This window comes from Ambystoma mexicanum, chromosome 2p (assembly GCF_040938575.1).
Source record: "Ambystoma mexicanum isolate Mex_15411 chromosome 2p, UKY_AmexF1_1, whole genome shotgun sequence".
NCBI lineage: Eukaryota > Metazoa > Chordata > Amphibia > Caudata > Ambystomatidae > Ambystoma > Ambystoma mexicanum.
Window position 1 is genome coordinate 1467926150 of NC_090923.1, and position 23272 is coordinate 1467949421.

Consider the following 23272-nt stretch of genomic DNA (forward strand, 5'->3'; position numbering starts at 1 on the left):
CTATGGTCCTTTCTCCCCACCATCTTGGGTCTTCCTGTCCCCAGCCTCCTGGGTCCCTGTCTCTCTCTCTCACACCCCAGTCTTCTCACCATCCTCCTCGACCTCTCTCCCGTTCCCCTTTCTCACCATCCTCCTGTGTAAGTCTTTCTCTCTCCAGTCCACTCCGCCTTGGGCTCTCTCCATCCCCATTGGCCTCCCGCGTCCCTGGGTATTTGTTGCCTCGTACTAGTTTGTCTCTCCCCCAATCTCTGGATCCTTTGCATCCTATCCTCCTGTGCCTTTCTCCAACCCATTGAGGTCTATCCTCAGCCCCCTAGGCCTTTCTCTCCTCATTCCCCTAGGGCTCTCCCAAGCCCTTAGGTATTTCTCTCCCCATCCTCCTGAGTGTCTTTCTTGACCACCCCCACCCTCATGAGCCTTTTGACCCCCGGCCCCATGTGTCTTTTTCTCTTCATGCCCCTGAAGTCTATTCCCAGCCCCCTGCAACTCTCTTGAGACCCAGGGTATTTCTATCCCCATGCTACTGAGTCCCTCTCTTCACCACACCCATCCTTTTGGAGGGGTGGAAAACCTTTGGCACCCCAGCCCCTGGGTCTTTTTTCTCCCCAGGGCCCTGGGGCTCTCCTCCTATCTCTTTCCCGTGACACATTCCTCTGACCTTCTCTTCCAAGCCTATTGAGTCTCTCCTCTGCCTTCCTACTACATCACCTTCTGCTCTCCACTCCAACGAGCATCATATGATATCCTTGTCCAAACCCCTCAAACCTAACTCCACTTCCCATCCTCACTTTGGCCTAAGCGGACTCAAGTGTCTCTCCCTAGTGTGGAGATTGACTGATGAGACCAGCCCCTTACCTGCTTACAGTTTTGATGTGGGACTTAGGGTTCAATAATACCTCCACATGAGTGGACCTTGCTCTGCTTACCACATCCTGACCCCACCCTCACGGTTGACTACCTTAGCTTAACAGCCATTATGTGGATGCGTGGAAACCTTTCAAGGCGATGGGTTAACTGCTCAAGCTTTCTGTCTGAGTTTGGGTCAGGCTCCATCCCTCTCCCTGTCATTTCCTGGTGCGAGAAGATGAAAACGTGTTCCACCATTTGGCATGTGATTCTATACCCATGTCAGGAGGGCTTGACGTTTAGGCGCTACCAGCTCAGTGAGTTTGACCCTTATAATCCTTTGCCTAAAAGGGACAGGGGCTTCTAAAGCGACCATGGGAAAAGCAACTGCTTACGGCGCATAGCATGGTGGGTCCAGCCAGGGAATCCTCCCCAGATCGATCATCATCTGGCTTGTGGCAACCATCCCCTTTGCCGACCCCACACTCCATGATAACGGCCAGGCTGGGGACTTTGTAACAGGGTTTTGGCTGGATATGGCATTTAGCAAGAGGGCCAAGTACTGTGAATCTGTAAACACTATCCAGATAAAATAGCACTTTAAACTTCGGAATAAGATATTGGAGTTCTTTAACCTGCTGTGGATCTCTGTGTTTAACCTTGATGTTACAGGTTCCAATCTGGATAGGAATGGCACAGGCTTTCATTCGTTTGAAGTCAACTAAATAAGTACAGTAAAAGTGGGTAATTGTGAGCCTCTCACATACCAGTAATACATAGCTCTCCATGTATGCTTCAGAGATCAGTAATAAGTGTAACAGAGGAGTGGTAAAATATGGAGAGTTCATGGTCAACATGTAACCCTGAAGTAAGTCGGTCACATACCAAGCAACCACAATGGATCCATTCATCCCTCCAATACCCTTAAATAAATACAATTTTGATAGGTGCTGCAATGCTATGAGTTGATGACAGCTCTGTACCTGTACACTCGGATCCTTGCAGTGAGTGTTCTGTTGACAGTATTCGTTTTTGCGGCAGAAAACAGAGTTTTGCTTTCTATCTGATACACTGACAAACCAGCTACGTGAAATGGGCCCTGCATGTGACACATTGTAACTTTCATTGAGCAGCAAATGTCATGAAATCCTCAAAAGTTCAGAGCTTTGTAAATTCTGACTATGCTGCAAGGTCTTATGGGTAAGTTAGCCTAAATAGGTTTGCCTAAGCATAGCAGCTAAAACGGTACCCAGTGATAAGATCTTTTTCAAAAGATCTTTTCACTAAAAGGTGACTTTAGAAAGACCGCTCCATGACCGCGCAGAGCAGTCTTTCTAAAGCGAACTGTCACGCTCGTGCGAACACGATTACATGCAGTGTATATTTTTGGTGAGTGTGGGCGGTAGGGGTATGCTGAGGGGGGATTCGGGGGTAAACCCCCCGCCCCTATTGTATTGTTTATTTATATAGCGCCTATACACATGAAAGTGTTTCAAAGTGCTCAAGGAGGGTGGGGAAAAGGGGAAAAACAAACAGTCGCTCAGAGCCGTTGAAATTCTCAGGCGATAATAGTCTGCACAGGCAGAGTAAGTGCGTAAAATACATTTAACAGTTGAGGCACAGCAAATAGGCCTGACAGCTATTCTGCAGTTTTACAGTGTAAATTAAGGGGCGAAGACAAGGGAGAACAGACAATCAATATGCAATTACAAGTTGTATTTGGGTCGTGCAAGTGCATAGAAGGTTACAGGGAGAGCAGGGAGGTCCAAGTGCACCCTGCTTGCAGAGACTGGGGTAAGTGCAGAGAGAGCCACTCTCTTGGGGTGTTCCAAGTGCAGTGAAAGGGGAGGGTCTAAGGGGCGGGGGTGTGGGAGGTGGGGCGAGGCAATGTGATCTGTCTTTTCGTTGGGAGACCTACAAAAAGCGAGATTTTCATATAGAACCCCTAAAACACCAGTCCACCATAGTAAGGTTTTGTTTCCCAGTACAATGCATGAGATGAATTAAATAACCTGTCATTAAAAAAAGCTTTTTGGTTATTATTGTTAATTTTTAACATGTAATATATTTAGTGAACCTTTATCGTCTGATAACAACTGGAAACCCAGTTGTCCATCAGGACACAGCAGCCATGATTAATTAACTTCGAGGCATACAGCTGTGACCTTCAGCAAACATGCAGAAGAATCAACATTAATTAATCCACCACATGTATGTACATCTGTAACATCTAGGAATCAGACTTATAAATCATTGTTCAAAATCCACAACAGGTATTAAATTAATTTGTCAAAATATGCTTCTCTTTGTTTTACCCCTTAATCGTGAGTCAGAACAGTTGGTCTCATCAACCTGCATCTTACTGTTTCCAGAATTCGGTGCACTCGTACATGTATATTTCCATAGTTCTGTCTATATGGATTGGATCCATCAGGTGACCTGAATTCCCAGTCGCACAGATGTTAAATCCAAACTGATTAGGGTTTACGTGGTTCAGTCATGGCCATCTTGGTTGGCTGTCACTTAGCAGAATAACAGACAGCATTTGATTTGTTCAAAAACCTACTTCAATTTTCCATTTATTTTACATAAAAAGGTGGTGTGCCCTCTGAGGCGTACACGCTGCATTGGAAATAGAGAGAGGGTGAGGAGGGTGATCCAGAAAGCACAATGAGCGATCGCAGTCTTTATTAAAGGATTCTGAATTGCAACACTGTTACAATTGGAGAAACTAAATGTAAGGAATAGCCCAACTAAGTGTATACACGCTGCATTTTTCTTTTCGGGTCTACATAGAAAGCAATGTGGCCAAGTAATAATTTGAAACACTAAACTGAAAGTATTGTTGAATCTACACTCACTTTGTGCACATGATGTTTAGCTATTTGATAAAATATTCAAAAATTATATTTTGTCCAATAGGATTTTCGCTTCCTAATGCTGGCCTCCCTTGGAAAAATGAGAATGCGTTGCGCTCATTTTGGAACGCTCATTCTACAGCCGAAATGGGAGAGAACAGCACCAACCCCATCTCTGGTAGGTTGAAGAGACCTCACAAATTCACCATAAAAGAAAAGGAGGGAACCGACTGTCATGACAACAAAAAGAGAAGAACCATCACTAGTCCAAAAGGTGAGTTAACTTCAACTCATGCCAAACCTGAAAATGCATTTTGTCGCCGATATTAGTTCTCCCCTTTAGGAATTCCCTTCATTGTTTGTAGGCTTTCCTGAGTAAACGCAAATTCTGTCACATTTGCTTCTAGTTTGTTGCCAAACTCCTAGGACACATTGAGGCTCAGAGTCTGTGGAAACACATGTCTTTTGAATCATACCTGCTCCACAGCAATTCTTTCAAGGACTTATGCATATCTTAGCAATGGATGAATGAGACAGGGATCAACTGACATCAGGAATGGTTTGTCAAACACTTTTCTTGCATTTGGATCTGTCTTTGCAAAAGGCAGAGATGAATCATTGCATGTTTTGCAGGGAAGGGCTCTGAAACCTACAATCCACTTTTTCCAGGCGCTTAACTCCATGCATGCAGTGATTCTGCTGTGTGCCCTCCACTGCACATCAGCATTTGAGACGGCTATTGGTGTCATAGTGCCCACCACTGCAGGAATGAGCACCACTGTTCCTCCATTGATTTTCACAGATTGTGTTAGAATTTTGCAGGTGTGCCCCAAACAGATTTGTCAAATATCTGGCTTCACAGGTCTAGCAACAGAATGATTCTGCATGGGTGCTGGAACCCTGCATTGCTTTCTAATTAATTGCATCACTAGAATAGTCGATGCCTTAATTTTAGACATTGCAAGGTAACTGTTGATGCTACTAAAAATGTACAGTTTGGAAATACGTGACCGTTATATTTTCTGAAATATATAAAGATCAAGATCGACAGTTGAGCTTTGCAAAGTCAACAGCTGAATCTTTATTTGCACCAAGCACTAACACAAGGATTTATTTTTGCATTTATCCTAATGATACAGGTTTGAGTTTTGATACCTGCTAGTAGACTAACTAAAAATGTTATGCTACATTGGAAATAACGTATTCACTCTTTCGAAAATTACAAAGACCTTCAACACATTGTAAAAAGCAAAATGGAGGGAAGAGAAAACATTCTGAGGGTTTTAAGGAAAAGAATACAGTGCTGTGATAGTCTTATCTAACAGTTGTACATCTACACTACAGAATCATTAGTTTGTTTGTTTATTAGGTTTATATAGCGCTTTAATCCAAAGCACTTAACAATATAACAAGATACAAGAATAATGAAAGAAGCATATTTACAGTCATGAAACAAACCAATAAAACAATATGTAGAACAATTTACCTAGATGGCAGAGGGTGAGGGAAGGGTGAGGAGGAAGGGAGAGAGGAGGTAGTCAAGGGAAATATGAAATAACAATTTCAATTTTCAGATTCAATTTTAAAGGGGGTAAGAGGAAGGATTTAGGAAAGGGATAGGAGGGAGAATAGGGAACTAGGGGTGGAGTGATGGTAGGGAAGGAGGTCCGGGGGGAGTGGTGAAGAAGAGATTGCAAGGAGGTGTGGAAGGAAGTGCAGGTGGGGATGGAGCGGATTCAGAGAGGTAAAGAGTTCCAATGTAAGGGGGCCAAGAGCTGGAAGGAACGGAAGCGTGAAGAGGCGCATGGGGATGTGGGGGGACAGTGAATAAGAAGAGATCAGCAGAGCGTAGAGAATGGGAGGGATTGTAAAATTAGAGGAGAGAAGAGAGATAGATCGCGGAGCAAGGTCATGGAGAGATTTGAAAACCAGACAGAGGAATTGGAATTTAAGTTGAGAGTGAAAAGGAAGCCAGCCAAGGTGAGAGAGCGAGGAGGAAATGGAATCGCGAGGACCAAGGAGACAACGAGTACGGATAGAGGAGTGGTAGAGGGATTTGAGGGGGCTAGGCGAGAGGCAGGGAGTGCAAAAATGAGAGAAGAGCAGTAGAAGAGACGGGAGAAGATGAAGGAGGAGATTAAGAGTTTATAGGCATGGAAGGTGAGGGAGGAGCGGATCCTGCGAATATTGAAGAGATGGTGACGACAGGCACGAGAGGTGAGAGAAATATGGTGGGAAAAGGAGAGGGAGGAGTCAAAGTGGAGACCTAGATTGCGAGCATGAGTAGAGATGGGGAGATTGGAAGGGGATAAGTGGATGAAAGGGGGGGTGGGGTTAAGTGTGTTAGAAGGAAAGAAAAGGACTTCAGTCTTGTCAGTGTTGAGGGAGAGAAAATCGGATGACATCCAGTTTTTGATAGCTGTAAGGCAGGAAGATAAAGTAAGATGGAGGTCGGGAGTGAAAGAAGAGAAGGAGAGAAAAAGTTGGGTGTCATCTGCATAGAAATGGTGAGAGATGCCGAAAGAAGAGAGAACGGGAGCAAGAAGCGATGTATACAGTGAGAAAAGAAAAGGGCAGAGTACAGAGCCTTGGGGGACACCGTAGTCCAAGGGAATGTTGGAGGAGGTGCAGCAAACCCAGGAGACAGCATAGGAATGATTGGAGAGGTAAAGAGCCAGGAGAGAACAGAGCCTTTGAAGCCAAAGGAAGAAAGAGTATTGAGGAGTAAGGGGTGATCAATGGTATCAAAGGCAGCAGAAAGGTCGAGGAGGATAAGGACAGAGGATTGCCTAGCGTAGCGAGCAGTAAGGAGGGAATTGAGAACATAGGTGAGAGCAGTCTCAGTGGAGGGTTTAGGGTGGAATCCAGATTGAGAGGGGGAAGGAGAGAGTGAGTGGATACAAAAGCAGAGAGTTGAGAGTAGACTAGGCATTCAAGAAGCTTAGAGAGGAAAGGGAGAAGCGAGATTGGACGAAAGTTGGAAGCAAGAAGAGGGTTAGCAGAAGGCTTCTTCAGGATGGGGATGATAGTAGCGTGTTTGAAGGCTTTAGGTAAGGTGGCGGAGGAGAGACAAATGTTGAAGAAAGTGGTTAAGTAGGGAATGAAGAGAGGGTAAATCCTAGGAATAAGGGGGTGGGAAGGGGATCTGAGGGGGCAGCAGTAGGGTGAGTTTTGGACAGGAGAAGGGAAACCGGACGGAGTTTCAGGAGAGAAGTTAGACATGCAAGCAGAGGAGAGGGGGAGAAAAAGGAGGGACGGGGGAAAAGGAGGGGGAGAGGAGGATGTTTTGGCGTAGGGTGAGAATTATGGATGAGAAGAAGTCAGCAAAGTCAGAAGGAGAGAGAGAAGAGTTGGCAGAGGGGTCAGGAGTAGGAGGGGAAAGAAGACGAGAGAGGGTTTGGAAAATTCGGCGGGGGTGTGAGGCTTGTGAGTGGAGGAGGTTAGAGTAGTAAGAACGTTTGGCAGATTTGAGCCAAGAGTCATAAAGAGAGTGATATGAGAAATAGGAGGTGAGAGGAAAGGTGAGAGGAAAGCCAAGGTTGGGAAGGTTTGCGAGACGGGTGGAAGGAAGTAAGAGGGTAGAGTAGGTCGAGACTGGAGGAGATAGAAGATGACAGGGAGGAGACAGCATCCTTGGCCGAGAGAGAAGAGAATTCGGAAAGAGGGGGAAGGGATGAGGAGCAGGAGTCGAAGAAGAGGGGAGGTCTAAAGTTGCGGAGATCACATCGAGAGAAGGAGGAGGGGGAGGAAGAGGGAGTGGTCAAAGAGGAGGGGGGGGAGTAAGGGAGAAGGAGAGTAAGGCATTGTCAGAGAGATAGTTGGGAAGAGAAGAAACAGGTGAGGGAGAGTATGTAGAGATAAAGATGAGATCAAGAGTGAAGCCAGAGGAGTGAGTTGGAGGAGTAGGGAGGAGACAGAGGAGGTAGGAGTCAAGAATGCAGAGGAGAGGGGAAGATTGAGAGGAATTGCAGAGGGGAAGGTTGAAGTCACTGAGTACGGAGAGGGAAGTAGGGGAGGGGGAGATGAGAGAGAGGAGGTGAATCAAGGTCATCGTAAAAGGAGGAGAGGGGGCCTGGAGGTCTGTAAATAATTAAGAAGGAAATAGCATGCGGGTAAGTGAAGGATTTGAATAGATATTCGAAGGAAAAAAAGGTAGGGATAGATGGAGAAGGGGTGGAGGAAAGACATTTAAGGTGGTAGAGGAGACCGATGCCGCCACTGCGACCAGAGGGGCGTGAGATATGAGAGGAGGAGGAAGAGGGGGTGGTGAGAGAAGCAGGAACATTGGAATTGATAAGAGGAATCCAAGTTTCAGTAATACAGAGGAAGTGAAGGTTGAGTCTGAAGAACATGTCAAGTGCCACGGCGGTCTTGTTGCACAGGGATCTGGCATTCCAGAGGGCAATGTGAATGATATTGGAGGGATTGACAATAGGGGGTAGATGAGGTTAGGGCGAAGAGGGACGGTGTGAGGGGAAAGAGGTGGACCGGGGAGGGGGGTAAGTTGCGGGGGTGGACATGAGGATGAAAAGAAAGGAAAGGAGGAGGGGGAGGATGGAGGGGAGAGGAGGGTGATCGAGAAGAGGAGAGACAGCGCTCATGACAAAGGGGGAGGAGAGAGTGATGAATAGAGAGGAGATGCAGGTTAGGAGAGAGGCTAAGGGGGAGCTGATAGGATAGAACAGTAAAGGGAGTGGTCAAGGAGGGAAGGGTTAGAAGGGTTAGGGTGAGAGTTAGAGGGAAGTCAGAGTTCAAGGAAGCCAAGGAGTCAAGGGGGATGTAAGAATAGAGGCTAAGAGGGTTAGTGAGAGTGTTAGAGGAGTCAGAGTTCTAGGAAGTCAAGGGAGACTGGGGGATGTAGGAAGAGTGGGGTACTTCACTGAAGGTAGGAGAAGAGAGTACTTCACCGAAGGTCAAAGGGGAGGGTACGAGGGGGAAAATTTAGGGTAGGCGGTTTGAGTGCAGGACAGGGCAGGCAACTTCAGCAGCAGAGCGTCCTGATTCTGGTGGTAGAGGGCAGGGTAAACCAGAGTATGGCACCAGAGGAGGTAAGAAGCCACTGACAGGCAAGAGGGGGGATAGGTGACACAGTTATATAGCAGGCCTGGGCAAGGCAATGACAGGACGGGGCAGGTAGCCTAAGCAGAAGGGCGTCCTGGTGTTGGTGGAAGAGTTTGTAGATGCAGTAAGCTATAAAGCAGCAGTATTACCAGAAACTGTTCATAACATAACTGATCATCTTCATGCACAGAAACCAGTGCTGTGTTTTACGCTTTCCTCTTCCCCTATATGTATATGTATCATATAATGTGAGTGAACCATTAAGAAAGGTGTGTAAGAACATATGAGAAGGTTGCCGTACACAAATACAAATATAGAACCTTTTCAATTGTTTGTTCATGACTGTTAGTGAAGAAAAATACTTGCCCTACTTAGGGTAGTGAACAAAACAGAGGGAGCCACACATGTGATTTCATGAGTGATGTCATGAATGAGATTTGTGATGTCATCTTTGATATCATGGGTATTAGTCCTTGCAGTGCACACTGATGGCACGAGTTATGTGTGCTTAGCTTACCATAACTGTCGAATTATGTGGGGTTTTCGGTTTTACCTGTAACCATAATGCCCCTGTAACATTTTTCCATCGAATTTCATAGGTTTTTGTTAGTGCAACTTAACCACAACATCCCTTTAACAATGTTTTTATTAGTGAATTTCATAGGTTTTTAGTAGGGTACTGTAAGCAGAACATTGCTTTAGCATACCGTTTTCTGTAAAGACGATAGATATTTGGTACGGCAACATAAGCATAACGTCCCGTTAACAGCGGTTGTTACTGATTTCTTGCCTGCCCTCATGATAAACATGTGGAAAGGGCAAATTGTCTGGTGTATGTATCCATTTGGGCTACCTCTTTTCTGAATAGAGTTGGTGTATCGTACCAATTACAGATGTACATAGTTAATGTTGTTTAGTGTGTCAGGAGGCTTTTTTCTATTAACAGTGCTTGATAAATCTGTACCGCACACTACTGGCCGAGATAACTACAGATGAGCAATATATACGTTTCTTAGGGATTGTAAGTAGTTGTTGGGGAAGGGCATGTGTTTCCGTTCTACACCTGGACCCATGCATAGCTCATCCGCTGTATGCTGGTAACACCGCCCCTTTCGCTAGCCCTATGGATTCATGCAGTAGGCTACTGCATTTAAAGAACTGCTGCCAACTTCCTGGGTGGCTCTGCAAAACTACCAATGTATGGCTAAAGTACTCCTAACAGCAACCTGCAATGTCACGTGGGCGTGGTAAATGTCCCATTACTTTGATTTATCTGCTGCCTGCCTTTCCATGACCCATTAAATAGATACATTGTGTGTGCACTCAGGAGAGTGGCTGAAAGTATCAAGAGGTCGCCTGCGGGTCGTGCAGTTGAAGAAAACATGTAACTGCAGGTGGGACAGTTTGTACTAAGTCTGCAAAAAGGCAAAGCTTGTGCACCTTCCTCATGCACCAAGTGCATGCAAAGGCAAATAAAAAAACAGCAGAATATGCAGAGCGCAAACAACCTTAGTGGTGGTTAGAAAAGTGTGTTAGCTGCATGGGTCGTACACAATAAATGGCTTCCTGCTGCACGTAATGAACCTGTGTTTCCTGTTGTTGTAAACATTCTTGTATTCCACAATGTATGCATATCTGCGAATGCTACCCCCTAACACTAATGGCGTACAGCTGCAATGAAAGCACAGCGGACCAGTGTGCTGGCTACCGCCCTTCCAACAATTACGATTCCTACTTTCATGTACAGCATTGCCCACAACTGCTACGGGCAGCAAGAGGTGCACTACTGTAGGGCAGCAGAGCTCTAAAACAACCTTAGCAAACCATGTGCCACACTACAGACCCATACCCGGCTAAGGGAATTGTACTGTGCATGTACTGGAACGCGCTACTGTACAGAGGGAAGGTACTTCGAAGTGTGTGGGAACGGTCCTTACGGGAGCATTACAATGACTGGTGCCTATGTACATGAGGACCACCCAAAAATTCTGTCTCCTGGCAGGTCCCCTATAGTATCCAGGTAGGTGTGTCATTGGCACATGTCAAAGAAAGGCAGAAATACACTTCTTTGCAATGTACCGCGCTGTCTGCATTCACGGACCAAATAGAAAATGATGCTCCTACATCCGTGACTGCATAATGCGGTAAAAACATATGCAAAAGATTGGAAACAAACGCATGAACTGGGCAAGTGCCTCCTTCATAGCAAATGACACTGAAACTCGTGTAACCCGCTGTGCAATCTTCCCTGCACAATCAACAACCGTAATATCGGCATGATTGCTTGCCACTAAAGTGTCGCACAGAGAAACCAAAATCAGGCACTTCATTGTAGCTACTCCATAGCACTACACATTCACATCATAGATTGCAAAATGAGTAGCCACTGCACAGTGTTTCCCATTCACTTTCAGTCAATGTATGTCGCAATCGCCTAAAACCTGCACGCTCTGCCTTCTGACACACACACACAGTCAAAGCCGCACCCGCTGCATTTCTGTCCACAAATACACTGTGTAGCACAGTCATTCCGTACACACCACACCAACAAACTTTGTTACCCAATCCCGTAGTGTCTGCAGGCCCATTTCTATGAGCGTCATCTGCAAAAGGGGCGTATATAACACGCGCCACCCTGCAACTATCGCGATATTCGTGGACTTTTCGTGCTGGGCACACGCGGGAGTGGGGGAATAACTTTGAACCAGGGGAGCGGACGTCGTTAGTTGTGCTGGCTCTGAAAATAATCTTTGGGGTCTTTGTTTGTTTTTTTGTTTGTTTAAAGGTGCTTCCCTAGAAACATTGTTTTTGCTGTTTTTATATGTAAATGTGTGTTTTCAACATTAGCTCACATTCTTACAATAGGCTCTTCAGTGCAGTGTGTAGATTGCGAAACAATACTTTGTGGCCACTGTACGACAAAGACATGCCATTTATTGTGAAAAGGTGTATGTATCGCAAACCAATGTTCTCATTCTCACAGTAGAACATCCCAGCAGCACTTAAGAAGACACACATGCTTCTGTTGATGAGACCCCTTCCGCCCTCTGGCTGGCGACAGGAATCAATGGAATACTTCCACACTATTCTCGGGGTGTACATGAGAAAAACACCTTGACAGTAGGAAAAAAGGGCTGCACTGCTTTCATCATAATCTTCAGTTGATGGAACACACGGGAACAAGGCATGTAACCCATAAAGAAGGCTCCAAAGTGCACGATCACTACATGTACAGTTGGCGAAGAGGCCACGCGTCGACATTCTAGAAGTAATATGCCGAAACAGTACGATTCGACACTACTCCACAAAGCGTCCACTCCCTCCAAACCAAAATTGCCAGACATGCCTTCTTGGAGGGCATACACGCACAGATCTTCCACAAAGCTATCGCCCACAATGAAAACTGTACTTCTTCCCATGTTTGCCAGCCGCAGTAGACAAAGTAATGGGGAAAGTGAATGCCTCCCTTTCCTGTGACGCACACCCAAAGCACCTGATTGGCCAAAGGCCATAGTCACATTTCTATTGGCCAGCATGCTCACAAACGCAGAATGTGGCACATGCCTTTCTCCAGGTACCGCCAGGGCCGCGACCCAGTAAAGCAGGAGGAGTCCTTCTTCCTATTGGTGCGCTTTCCTCTCAGCACACCCTGAGCAGCAAATGATGGGACAATCGCTACAATCCCATTTCCATAGGCCAGCATGGTGAGGAGCGTCGAATGTGGCACATGCGGGTCCCCAAGTACGTCGAGGGCCGGTCCCCAGTGCAGCAGGAGTCCCTTTTCCAATTGCCGCTCATCCTAAGCAAGTCATTGGACAATCCCCACAGTTCCATTTCCTGCAGGGAAGTTCGAGTGGCTCACCGCTTCACAGCTGTTTCACAACTCTGTTTGGCGCTTTCAGGATTTTCGTTGTTTGCTTCATCGGATTTTGGACTCAGGCTTACAAACCACGGATTTGCTCTCTCTTGCTCCACGGATACTGTCACTCGGAACTTTGTACAGATTTTTGGTACTCTTTTACTACGCTCAACGGATTGATTTTGGATTATCCCTTTCCGGCTTTTACGTGCGTCGGCTCCCAGTCACGTGAGCGGAAACTTGACCACGTAATCGGGAAACCGTCGCGAACCCAGGAAGTAACCGTGATCGGGTGTTCAAACCCGAATGCAGCCTCCTCGGGAGTTGCCAATGAAAACGAGGCAACAAACCGGGCCGGCCTCTGCGCACGGCCCGAAACCGCCGGTGATGACAACTCCCTCGCACCATAGGTGAAGTGATGACTTGGGAGGCGGACTGTGACCCGGGGAGTCTAGCAGTGTGTGTCGGGGTGTCAAGCAATATGGTGCGTGGTTGTGCTGGTTGTGCAACTGATTTGTTGTGCATGACACTCTCGCTCAGTGACATCTTTGAATTCAAATAAAGGGGAGGCGCTGGTCTTGATGGGTGGCTCAGCGTGCAATTTGGCTATGATGTTGGAGAGGGCTTTTTGGTGGCCGCGGATTTTGGTTTGGAGGGTGTTGAGCTTGTCGAGCATGGCCGACTGAATGCTATTACACCACTTGTCATCTTTGATGATTGATGGGGGGGGGAGAGATGGTTTTTCCAGTTCCCTAAAGATGGTGAATAGTTGCTTGGACCCTGACTTGGCTTCAGCGATCCTAGTGTTAAAGGAGGCGGGCTTCGCTAAGGTAATGTTAGCCTTGTAGGATTTGGAGATTGTTTTGAACTTCAGCTTGGTGGCCTCAGAGGGGCTGGCTTTCCAGGTGGAAAGGGCCGTCCTTTTTTGCGCACGTTGTTCAAGAAGTTCTTTGGAGAACCATGAGTTGGCATGTTTGGCTTTTTTTGTGTTTTTTAGGGTCAAAGGAGCAATGGCGTCAACGGCTGACGTGATGATATCCTTAAAGGTGTCAGCTAAGGTTTTGGGTTGTTAGAGGAGGGGGCCTGGAGGGCAGAGTTGAGGAGGTAGGGTGCTAGATTCTCAGCTGTGAGAAGACGGGAGCTCCGGGCGTAGGTTGCTGGGCACGGTGGGGGGGGGGGGCGAGGGCCACTTTCTTGGTTCCGAGGGTGAATTGGATGTAGTGGTGGTCTGACCAAGGGATGGGGGTGTTAGCAGTGATGAGAAGGGAGCAGTTGTGATGACTAATCCAGTCGAGAGTGCGCCCTTTTATATGAGTGGGCTCGGAGATGGAGTGTGTGAAGCCAAGGTTGGACAGGGCATTCTTGAGGGATTTCGCAAGGGGGTCCTTGGGGTCGTTCAGCCCTAGGTTGAGGTCACCCAGAAGTAAGACCCATGATGTTTTTTGATGTTGTTGGACAGTGCGTGGATAAGGGTGCCATGGAAGTCAGAGGATGAGCCTGGGGGTCTTTATACAATGTGCATGGTTATGGTGCAGTTGGGGGAAACGTCAATTTTTAGAGGGAGGTAGTCGCTGGTGCTGTCATGCAGGCCTTTAACTTCTCTAATTGCTATGGCTTCCCTGGCGATGAGGGCAACGCCTCCACCTTTCTGTTAGGTGCGGTCTTTCCTGAGGATGGAATACCCAGGTTGGATGGCAAGGGTTAAGGCTGGGCCTGACGTTTCATTGAACCAAGTTTCAGTGAGGATGAGGAGGTCGAGGTCGTCCTTGATGAGCAGGTCGTTGACGTCAAGGGCGTGTGCGGGTATGGATCGGGCATTGATCAGTGCGCACCTGAGTGTGTAGGCAGAGAGGGGTGAGCAGGTGGGCGGGCTAGCCGGAGTGGAGAGTGGCTCGGAAATAGTGAGTGGGGTGGAGTCAAGGGTGGCCATGGGGGTGGCATCAACATGGGCAGTAGGCATAGGCATAGCATTAGGCAACATAGTACAGTGATTGGTCATGGGGGCGGCATCAACATGGGCTGTAGGCATAGGCATAGCATTAGGCAGCAGAGTATAGTGATTGGCCATGGGGGCGGCATCAACATGGGCAGTAGGCATAGGCATAGCATTAGGCAACATAGTACAATGATTGGCAATGGGGGCGGCAACATCGTGGGCAGTAGGCATAGGCATAGCATTAGGCAACATAGTATAGTGATTGGCCATGGGGGCGGCATCAACATGGCAGTAGGCATGGGAGAGCCAGTAGGTTTGGGCATTAGTGGAGATGCAGAGTTAATGTTAATAGAGGTACTTTTGTTTGAGGCAGCCATGAGGTCTTGTTTGGTGGTATGGACATTGAAAGTCTGTTGTAGCATTGTCTTTGAATGAGTGGCAGTACAAGGGCTGGGGTTGGCCTTAGTGAAGCAGTGCGTGATGCTTGGAGACTGGCTTCTCATGCCAACCCTTGCATTCCGGTAGCCTATATTGGGTGTGTATGTGAGGGGAATGGAGGGCAGGATGCGTGACCGTAGTCGTGCATTCCTGTAGGGACAATGCGTGGTGCGCATGTCTGTGACCTGGGTAAGTACACGCAGGGGGTGTGACTGGTAGGCGAGGAGGCTGGAGGCCTTACCTTGTGTGAGCTTCAGAGTGCGTGGAGGCGCCATCCGCACCGTCGAGCAGCGGAGAGCTGCAGAGAGTGAGCTTGGACTTTTCTACTGGCCTTCGCTCCTCTGCGGCTTCGCCTGCCCGTGAGCGCCCCCTCCATTAAAGGCAGGAGGGGAGGGTCTGGCTGGAACGGCGGACCAATGGTGGGCCTCAGCAGAGGCTTTTGTGTTCCTGGTTGCTGCGGCAACCACGGTGGCGGCCATCTTCTCCTCTCCTCTCGTGGCCGGCAATGGCCGTGAGGGACATAACGGACATCATGGAGCACTCCGGTGCTACGGGGGCAAGGACAGCAGCTGATGGTAATGTGGGGCGTTGCCATGTGGGCACCTAACATTATGCACAAACGTTACATACGTAGCAGCAGGTCTACCCAACTCCCCCAAACCATACACCCATTCACGAAAACGTGTCACACTTACCAGAAGCCACAAACATAGCGCAGCCTGCACCACCCCTACGTACTACCATTCACACGCTATTGTGTCACTGCCAACCTATGCACACCACCTTCACAACATTGGGCCTACTTCAATAAATCTGCACATAGCAGAGTAACCAACCACATATAAGCCTACCTTCAACCATATGCACTTCAATACTCACATTACGTACGTACTGCACCCTGTGGCCACACTACCCAACTTCTCACTGCACCATCTCCTGCCGCACACCAAATACTGTAGCATGTTCCAACTATCACCACAACCATAGAATGCACAATACACGCTTTCCAACTCACTTATGCTGCTGTAGCACGTCGACAATGTGCTCCACACGCATTCTCCAAAGATCACCACCCTGTGCCTCATACACTGCCAAACCTACATTGCCCCAGTGGGTCTGCTCCTTCCACACATTCCCCCCACCGTAATTCAACAATACATGTCAGCATATCACCAACTACCACTATACACATATGCATCACTGGGACCAGCACTCCTAACCAACCTCGACACTGCATTGGACATACACATCATTACATATAACTGTTACTATAATGTATAAACATGACACTGTCTCCGGTACCCCTACGCCCTTTCATTCACATACTATTGTCTTACCCACTTCCACTCAAAGGATTGTTTCACTGGCAATGTAAACACAACATGTTTACAACATTGCCCATACTGCAAGCATTGTGCACCCAGCACACTATCCAAGCACATATAAGCTGCCCTTCAACCATACCCTGTAACATACTCACAGTATACCAGCATTGCACCCAGTGCCCACACAGCGTGACTTTTCACTGCAGCATCTCCAACCACAGGGCACCGCCATGGAGCTATGCAGTAACAAATTGCAACAGTTACCATAATGTACAAACAAGACACTCTCTCCTGCATCCCTGGGCACTTTCAATCACATACTATGGGCGTACCCACTACCATTCACAAAGTATTGTGCCACTGCCAAACTACCCACAAACTATTTGCAACAGTGGCCTATAACAGCTTGATGGGCTCCACACCCATTCCTTACATGTCACCACCCTCTAACTCATGCACATAGAAAAATGCATTACTGCCGTGCATGTCTAATAGTCTAGGCCTTGAACACACTCACAGCAACGTAATGCCACCATGCATGTCTCCATATCAGCACCTGCGACAATCCAAACTGCCATGGCACTACGCAGCAACAAATGGCAACAGTTAACATACCATTTTGCACAAACGTGACACCCGTAGCTAGCAGCACTTTACTCTAACTCCCCCACACCATCAAATACCCAATCACGAACACAGGTTGCACTTATCAGAATGCATAAACATACCACATCCTCCACCACCTCTACCCACAGCCATTCACAAAGTATTGTCACTAACCACAACATTTTCACAACATTCGCCCAACTTGAACAATTCTGTACACAGCCTAGGCCTTGAACACACCTACAGCAACTTAATGCCACCATGCATTTCACCAACTACGACCATCGATATTCACACCACTGCCACCAGCAGCCGTGTGCTGCTGTAGCACGTCGACAATGTGCGCCACACGCATTCTCCAAAGATCAACACCCTGTGCCCCATACACTGCCAAACTTGCATTGCTCCAGTGGGTCTGCTTGAAGAGGGAAAATAGGACAACCCCTTCCCCCCCACTCTCATCCAGACCATGGCCCAGGACGTCACGACCCAAGCACCCCCCGCAAGTGGAATTCGTCCCATTCACTGCTGCCCCAGATGTCAAGATCCACTGTGGCCACACCCCACACAGCCAGGGAAGCTGCCCGTCAATCAAGCCCCATGTCGGAACCCCAGTAGGAGCTGACACCGACAATATGGATCAACTCGATTGGACAGCAACCACACACAAAATACCGCCATTGTTAGAGATGCCATGCCGACATAGCCAAAGGACAATAACACACAAGCCACCATTGATTTTATTTACACTTTATTTTTACTAGCTAAACCAAAAAAAACATACAAATTAAAAAAAACACATTCAAATTTTATTTTTTTCAGCATTATTTTCGACGAAATGGCATTCGAAATCGACATTTTAACTGGATACCAGTCACACATTGTTGCTAGTTCCAGGTACACTGCGAGCTGAGAACAACAATAGTCCCAGGCTTGGGGGCTCGTGGGTGCACCCATCAGAATATGAGGGGCTCACCACTGACGCCACTATAGTTTAGCCAATCACTAATCGTCCCCTTGTAACAATTGGCCCAAGCGTACCACCCCACCCTTCCTCAACCACTAACAATCTTTCCTATATGTACCTATAGTGACCTTACCACTCGGGAAGCCAACCCGAGGGGGCGTTAGGTTTTGGGGCTAGTTTTCCCAGGTGACGCACGTAGCCGCGTCATACAGCTAGAAAAAGGGCCTGCGATCCCACAAAGATGAGAGGTCTCATGGATGCCTATCATCTGAGGGTTCGTCCTTGCCTGTTTCATGTTTATAAACAGCAGTAAACCCTTTGCTCTTGTGTGTGCTTCATACTCCTTTTGGGACGTGGGAGGAGTTGGGTCCTCCCCAAACCCAGAGGTCCGCGGACGGCCAAGCCGACCCCCGGGAAATTACCCTGACAAGTTGGAGGCACTGCTGAGATCTGTTGAGATTGAGAGTGATCACAGCGAGGCTGCTTGCGTCAAGGTGGCCAAGCAACGCGGCCCCCTCTGCCGTTGCCCTCTTTGGAGGACTACAGGACCATCGCGTAACTGCGAGACGACCGGACAGCACAATCCGGAGATTGGCCGTCGGGAGCCGAATTGAGAAGTATCCCACCCGCGGTTGGCGAGTGTCCAGACGTGGTCCAGAAGAGGGGAGGCGGCGAGCTGATCGGGAAGGGTGCCTGCAGTCGAGCGGCACCGGCAAGCGAGAGCTCGATGCGAGTATGGCACACACAACCAGCAATGTAATATTGTGTGGAAGGGGGGAGGAATTGTAATTAGGGTGGCGGGCGGCTCTTAGAGTGTGTGAGAAAAGATTTAACCATTGAGCTGCGATAACTGTGTAAGGTGTAGCGGGGACAGGCACAAGGGCCGTCCCCTCTAGTTTTATAGAGCAGACTGGGTGGGGCTTCGAGCACCCAAGTGTGACTGGCGGATCACGCTGATTGGTCTAGATCGCGGACACCTGTATAAGGTGGGTGTGGCATTTCTATGAGTTGGCGTTATAGATCAATGAATAGATGAGGATTCCTATTGATTGGGTGTTTTTGCTCGGTGAATAGATGACGTATTCCCACAGGAGGTAGCTAGATTGTTTCTCAGTGCGGAAGATAATTGGCTGGTTAAGCTCCCCTAGAGAGGGGGCGTATCAAACGCGAGGCGACGCAGCGTGTGCAGTTCGATTGTAATAACAAAGCGATTGATGAATACTCCACTCCAGACGTGGTGGGAAGATAGCTGTGGGCATAACGGGGAATAAGATTGTCAAATGTGGTGCGCATTCATTATATTGTTGTAATTGTACGTACCAGTAACCACTTGCAGTAGTTGGTGATGTCACACGTAGGGCTGGCATAGGATACCATTTTTTTTTTCTCCAAGAGTGTTCAACGAAGGAACACGCGGTAAGGGAGCGGTGTAGAGGGAGAGGCGGCTGCGCACAGAGAACGCCAGTACGCACTCAACAACGGGGTTGCACCAGGAGGTGGTTGCGGCCAGTGGGAAGAGGACAAGAAAAGCATACACTGCGCAGGCAGTGAGGGCAGGGGAGAAGGAGGAAGAGTGAGAAGTACATTGAAGGTGCGCCAAGTAGCGGCAGCACAGGAAGGTGGGGCAGCTCAAAAGCACGTCGCCCGGGGCACGCAGCCGCAGGGGGGCTTCGTGCGCCACAGGTTGAAGGGGGCCATAGTAGACACTGCTGTAAAAACAAGAAGACGGTGGTGCATAACACAAAGTATTGTATTAAAAAATTGCTTTTCTTTGCAGCGGAAAGTCGGAAGACCCCAATATACGGGGCCTTGTAAAGGTGGTATTGAGAAAGTAAAATTATAAAATGTCTACAAATTATGGGATAGGGGCAGGGGCAGGGTTAGGGCTCAGAGCAAGCGCCTTAACAACACCACTCCAACACATCTGCGCAACACTAATACAGCACAGAGATAAAATAGTAAAGTACAGTATTGAATGGACACAAGGGACAGACAACAAAATTGAACAACAAAACAACAAAACAGTATTGAATGGACAAAAGGGACACACAAAAGGATATCGTGGCCGCCCAGCGGCAGTTTCGATATGTGCACCCAGCACTCGCTGCTAGCGTATTTATATAACACATATAAGGGGAAGAAATTAGCGAGTCACCTACAAGTTTTCGACCTCTGGAAAATGTTCCAGGGGTACCAGGGATGTTCACCGTGCAGGGAGTAAAGAAGGAAAAGGTGAGCAGAGAAGGAGGGTGCAGCACCCCCCAAAATAACACTAGCACTGGGGAAAGGGAGGAAGAATCAGAAGGATCGTTCCCAGTTGCAGAGGTAAAAAAGGAAGGTGAAGGAGAGATACCAATCACTAAAGAAGTGAAGGAGGCGGCAGGAGGGCTCTATCCACTAAGAGAATTGAGGGATACTACCCGATTACAAATAGCAGCAGCTGAGGGATATTCCAACACTGCGTACAGCCCACCACCATACACGCCTGCAGACAACTACCAAAAAGGGGTGGGTGTGCGAAGAATGCAGCAGAGACAAAACAAACACAGGGAAGCACCAGGGGCGAAAAAAGTGGACAAATAGATTTGGCGAGTATAGGACCACACGAATGGATAGCAGCACAGGCGCTACTGAAGCTTCGCGGGTCGCTGACAGGGGAAGAGGAAGAAGTGGTAAGGCAGGTAGGTAAGGAAGTAGTGGACTACGCGCAGTGAGGGTATGGGGTAAGTAGAAAGGAGGAGGGAAGATTGTCACAGGAGGAAGAGGAGATATTGGAGGTGAGATTAGCAGAACTGAGGGAAGCACAGAGCGCGCTGATCAGACAGTTCGAGCAGGGAGAGCGGGAAACGCGAGAAAGGAAGTAAGGGAGACACGATGGGGTTAAAACAGCAAGAGGAAGAACAAAGGAAACGAGCAGACCGCAGAAGGAGGATCGCAGAAAAGGTGGCACGCATGGAGCAGGGGGAAGTAAGGAGAAAAGAAGAGGAACGAGAAGCAAACGAGAGGGAAATGGGACTATGGAAGAAGATTACATCGGAAAGTCCATGAAAATATGAAGAGGGGAAGGTTATAGAAAGTATACTGGCAAGGGAGGGTGGGATATGGGGCAGCAAGGAGGAAGAGGAAAAGATATTAGAACAGATAAGCGACGCCATGATGAATGAGCTTTGCAGAGTTCGAGCAGAAGTAGGTGGTGAAGTGGTCAAGCTAAAGAGTACAGCGCTAGGGGAGACACGCAAGGGACATGGGGCTAAGACGTACGTGCATAGCAATAAGGAGGTAGCGACAACACCGACACAGAGTGACACGGAGAAGGAAGGTGAGTACACAGACATAGGGCTTCATTACAGGTCGGGCGGTCCGGAACTGTTAATTCTGGACCGCCCGATCCCGAGTCCTGCAGCCGGGAGGTGATGTTCCCGCCAGGTCTGACCTGGGGGGTTTAACACCGCCCGCCGGCAGGCAGACATGGAAACACAAGTACCATCACAGGATGGTGCCCGTGTTTCCACTTCCACATTCCCATTGAGTCCTAAGGAACTCAATGGGAATGGGGATTTACTGAATTCCGCCTCCGGGATTCCCGGGACACCATGGTCGTAATGCCCTGGTATTTCCGGGAGTCACGGAGGCGGAATGGTAATACGAGTCCGGCGGTAAAACCGCCTGGTTACCGCCGGACTCGTAATGAGGCCCATAGACTTAGGGACCGTCACAGTGGGGGGGAAACGCCCAGGCACAGGATTGACGTTTTCAGATGGATTTTGGAGTGAGGAGGAGGAGGGATTGTGCGGAGGACGAAGTGATGGAAGTGATGAGGGGTTAAGCAAATTATAAATAACGCGCACAGACTGCGGGTCATCCTGGGAATGTGGGACACGGGAAGAACAAAGCACAGGGAGGGAGAAGAAAAGGCAACTAAACAGAAAAACACCATGGCCACTGAGACCGCCTGCACAGCACACGCCATATGTTAAGACTCACAGACCTCCCAGGGCGCAGAATGGAAGAACTGGTTGATACACACAGGATGGGCCAAGAGGGTAAACAGAGGGGGAACAGGAGCATAGGAGGTGATAGAGTAGCACAACACATTACTGACTTTATTGAAGAACTTTCTGATATGGAAGAGGACAGCGAATACACTCACACGTCCCAGCACAGACGAACGCCAGGGGAGGTGAGGGAGTACACTCTGATGCCACTACTATAGAGAGGGGGAGCAAGGCCACAATACGTCCCATGGAAAATATCAAATGCAAACTTCCATTTCTGAGTGGAGGGGCCGGGAAATGGATATTTGAAATGGAAAAACACACTGCAGGACAAAAATTAGCAGTGGGTGATGTAAAGGGGTTGTTAATTTCAATACTGGGTGATGCTGCAGATGACATTTGGAAGAGGGCGGGATTTCCAGGGGTAACAGTAAGTGACACATCACATGATGGGGCGCCATTTGCTAACTGTAGACACGCGCTATGGCAGGCACTGAGGGTGCAATACCCAGACACTTCAGACATAGGAGCAATAACGTCACGCAAAATGCGAGAGAATGAAGATCCTGTTGATTACATCCAGGATATTCAGGAAAAGTGGCGCCTGGAAACGCGGGAACCGTGGGACAAAACACTAGCAATATTTTATCACATACTGATCTAAGGCCTCCCAGAACAAGTGCAGAGACAATTAAAGAAATTAGTTGGAATGGAAGCAAAGGCATGGCCAGAGATACAGCTGACAATAGTGCACCATTGTAGGCTATGGCAATAAAAGATGAAGCAAAAAGAGGAAGATAGAAAGGCAGAGGAAGCGAAACTGGTCCAAAAGAAACATATGCCATGTAAGGCGCACTGATAACAGGCCCCACCCAGGTCACTCCAGCACCAGACACTACACAACAACAAATAGCATCACTACAGCAACCACAAATGACGACACAGCAGATGCCACCACCCCCACCATACACTACACAGATGGGAGGGGGTTATACACAAATGGGGAATGGATACACAAACAACTACAGGGGGAGGGGTGGACAAATGAGAGGGAGGGGACTTGGACTAGCAGCACCACAACAAGGGGGAGGACTCAGGGGATACAACCAGTATGGACAGCAGGGGTACGCAGACAACTCTGGGGGATACCCATGGCAAGCGCGGGAGCCACCAACGTGCTGGACGTGTGGCCTAGTAGGACATATGTCACGCATGTCTAGAATGAGACCGGCACAAGCGGGTTGGGGAGAACAAGGGCAACAGAGTTACAATGGAGGACAACAATTTTACCAACAACAGCCACAGCAGGGGGCAGAAACACCCATGCAGCAACAAGCACATCCCCAACCTCAGCAACAACTACAGGCATACACACCACAAC

General features: G+C 48.3%; 1 protein-coding gene across 4 annotated transcripts in view; it reads left to right on the forward strand.

Moving 5' to 3' along the window:
- The window catches only part of LOC138567628 (uncharacterized), a 534099-nt gene that overhangs the window by 323964 nt on the left and 186863 nt on the right, over positions 1-23272 (forward strand). For all 4 annotated transcript variants that reach the window (XM_069646054.1, XM_069646055.1, XM_069646056.1 and 1 more), the window contains one exon: positions 3769-3978. In XM_069646054.1, the coding sequence (XP_069502155.1) occupies positions 3769-3978 (210 nt within the window). The remainder of the gene's footprint in view (positions 1-3768; positions 3979-23272) is intronic.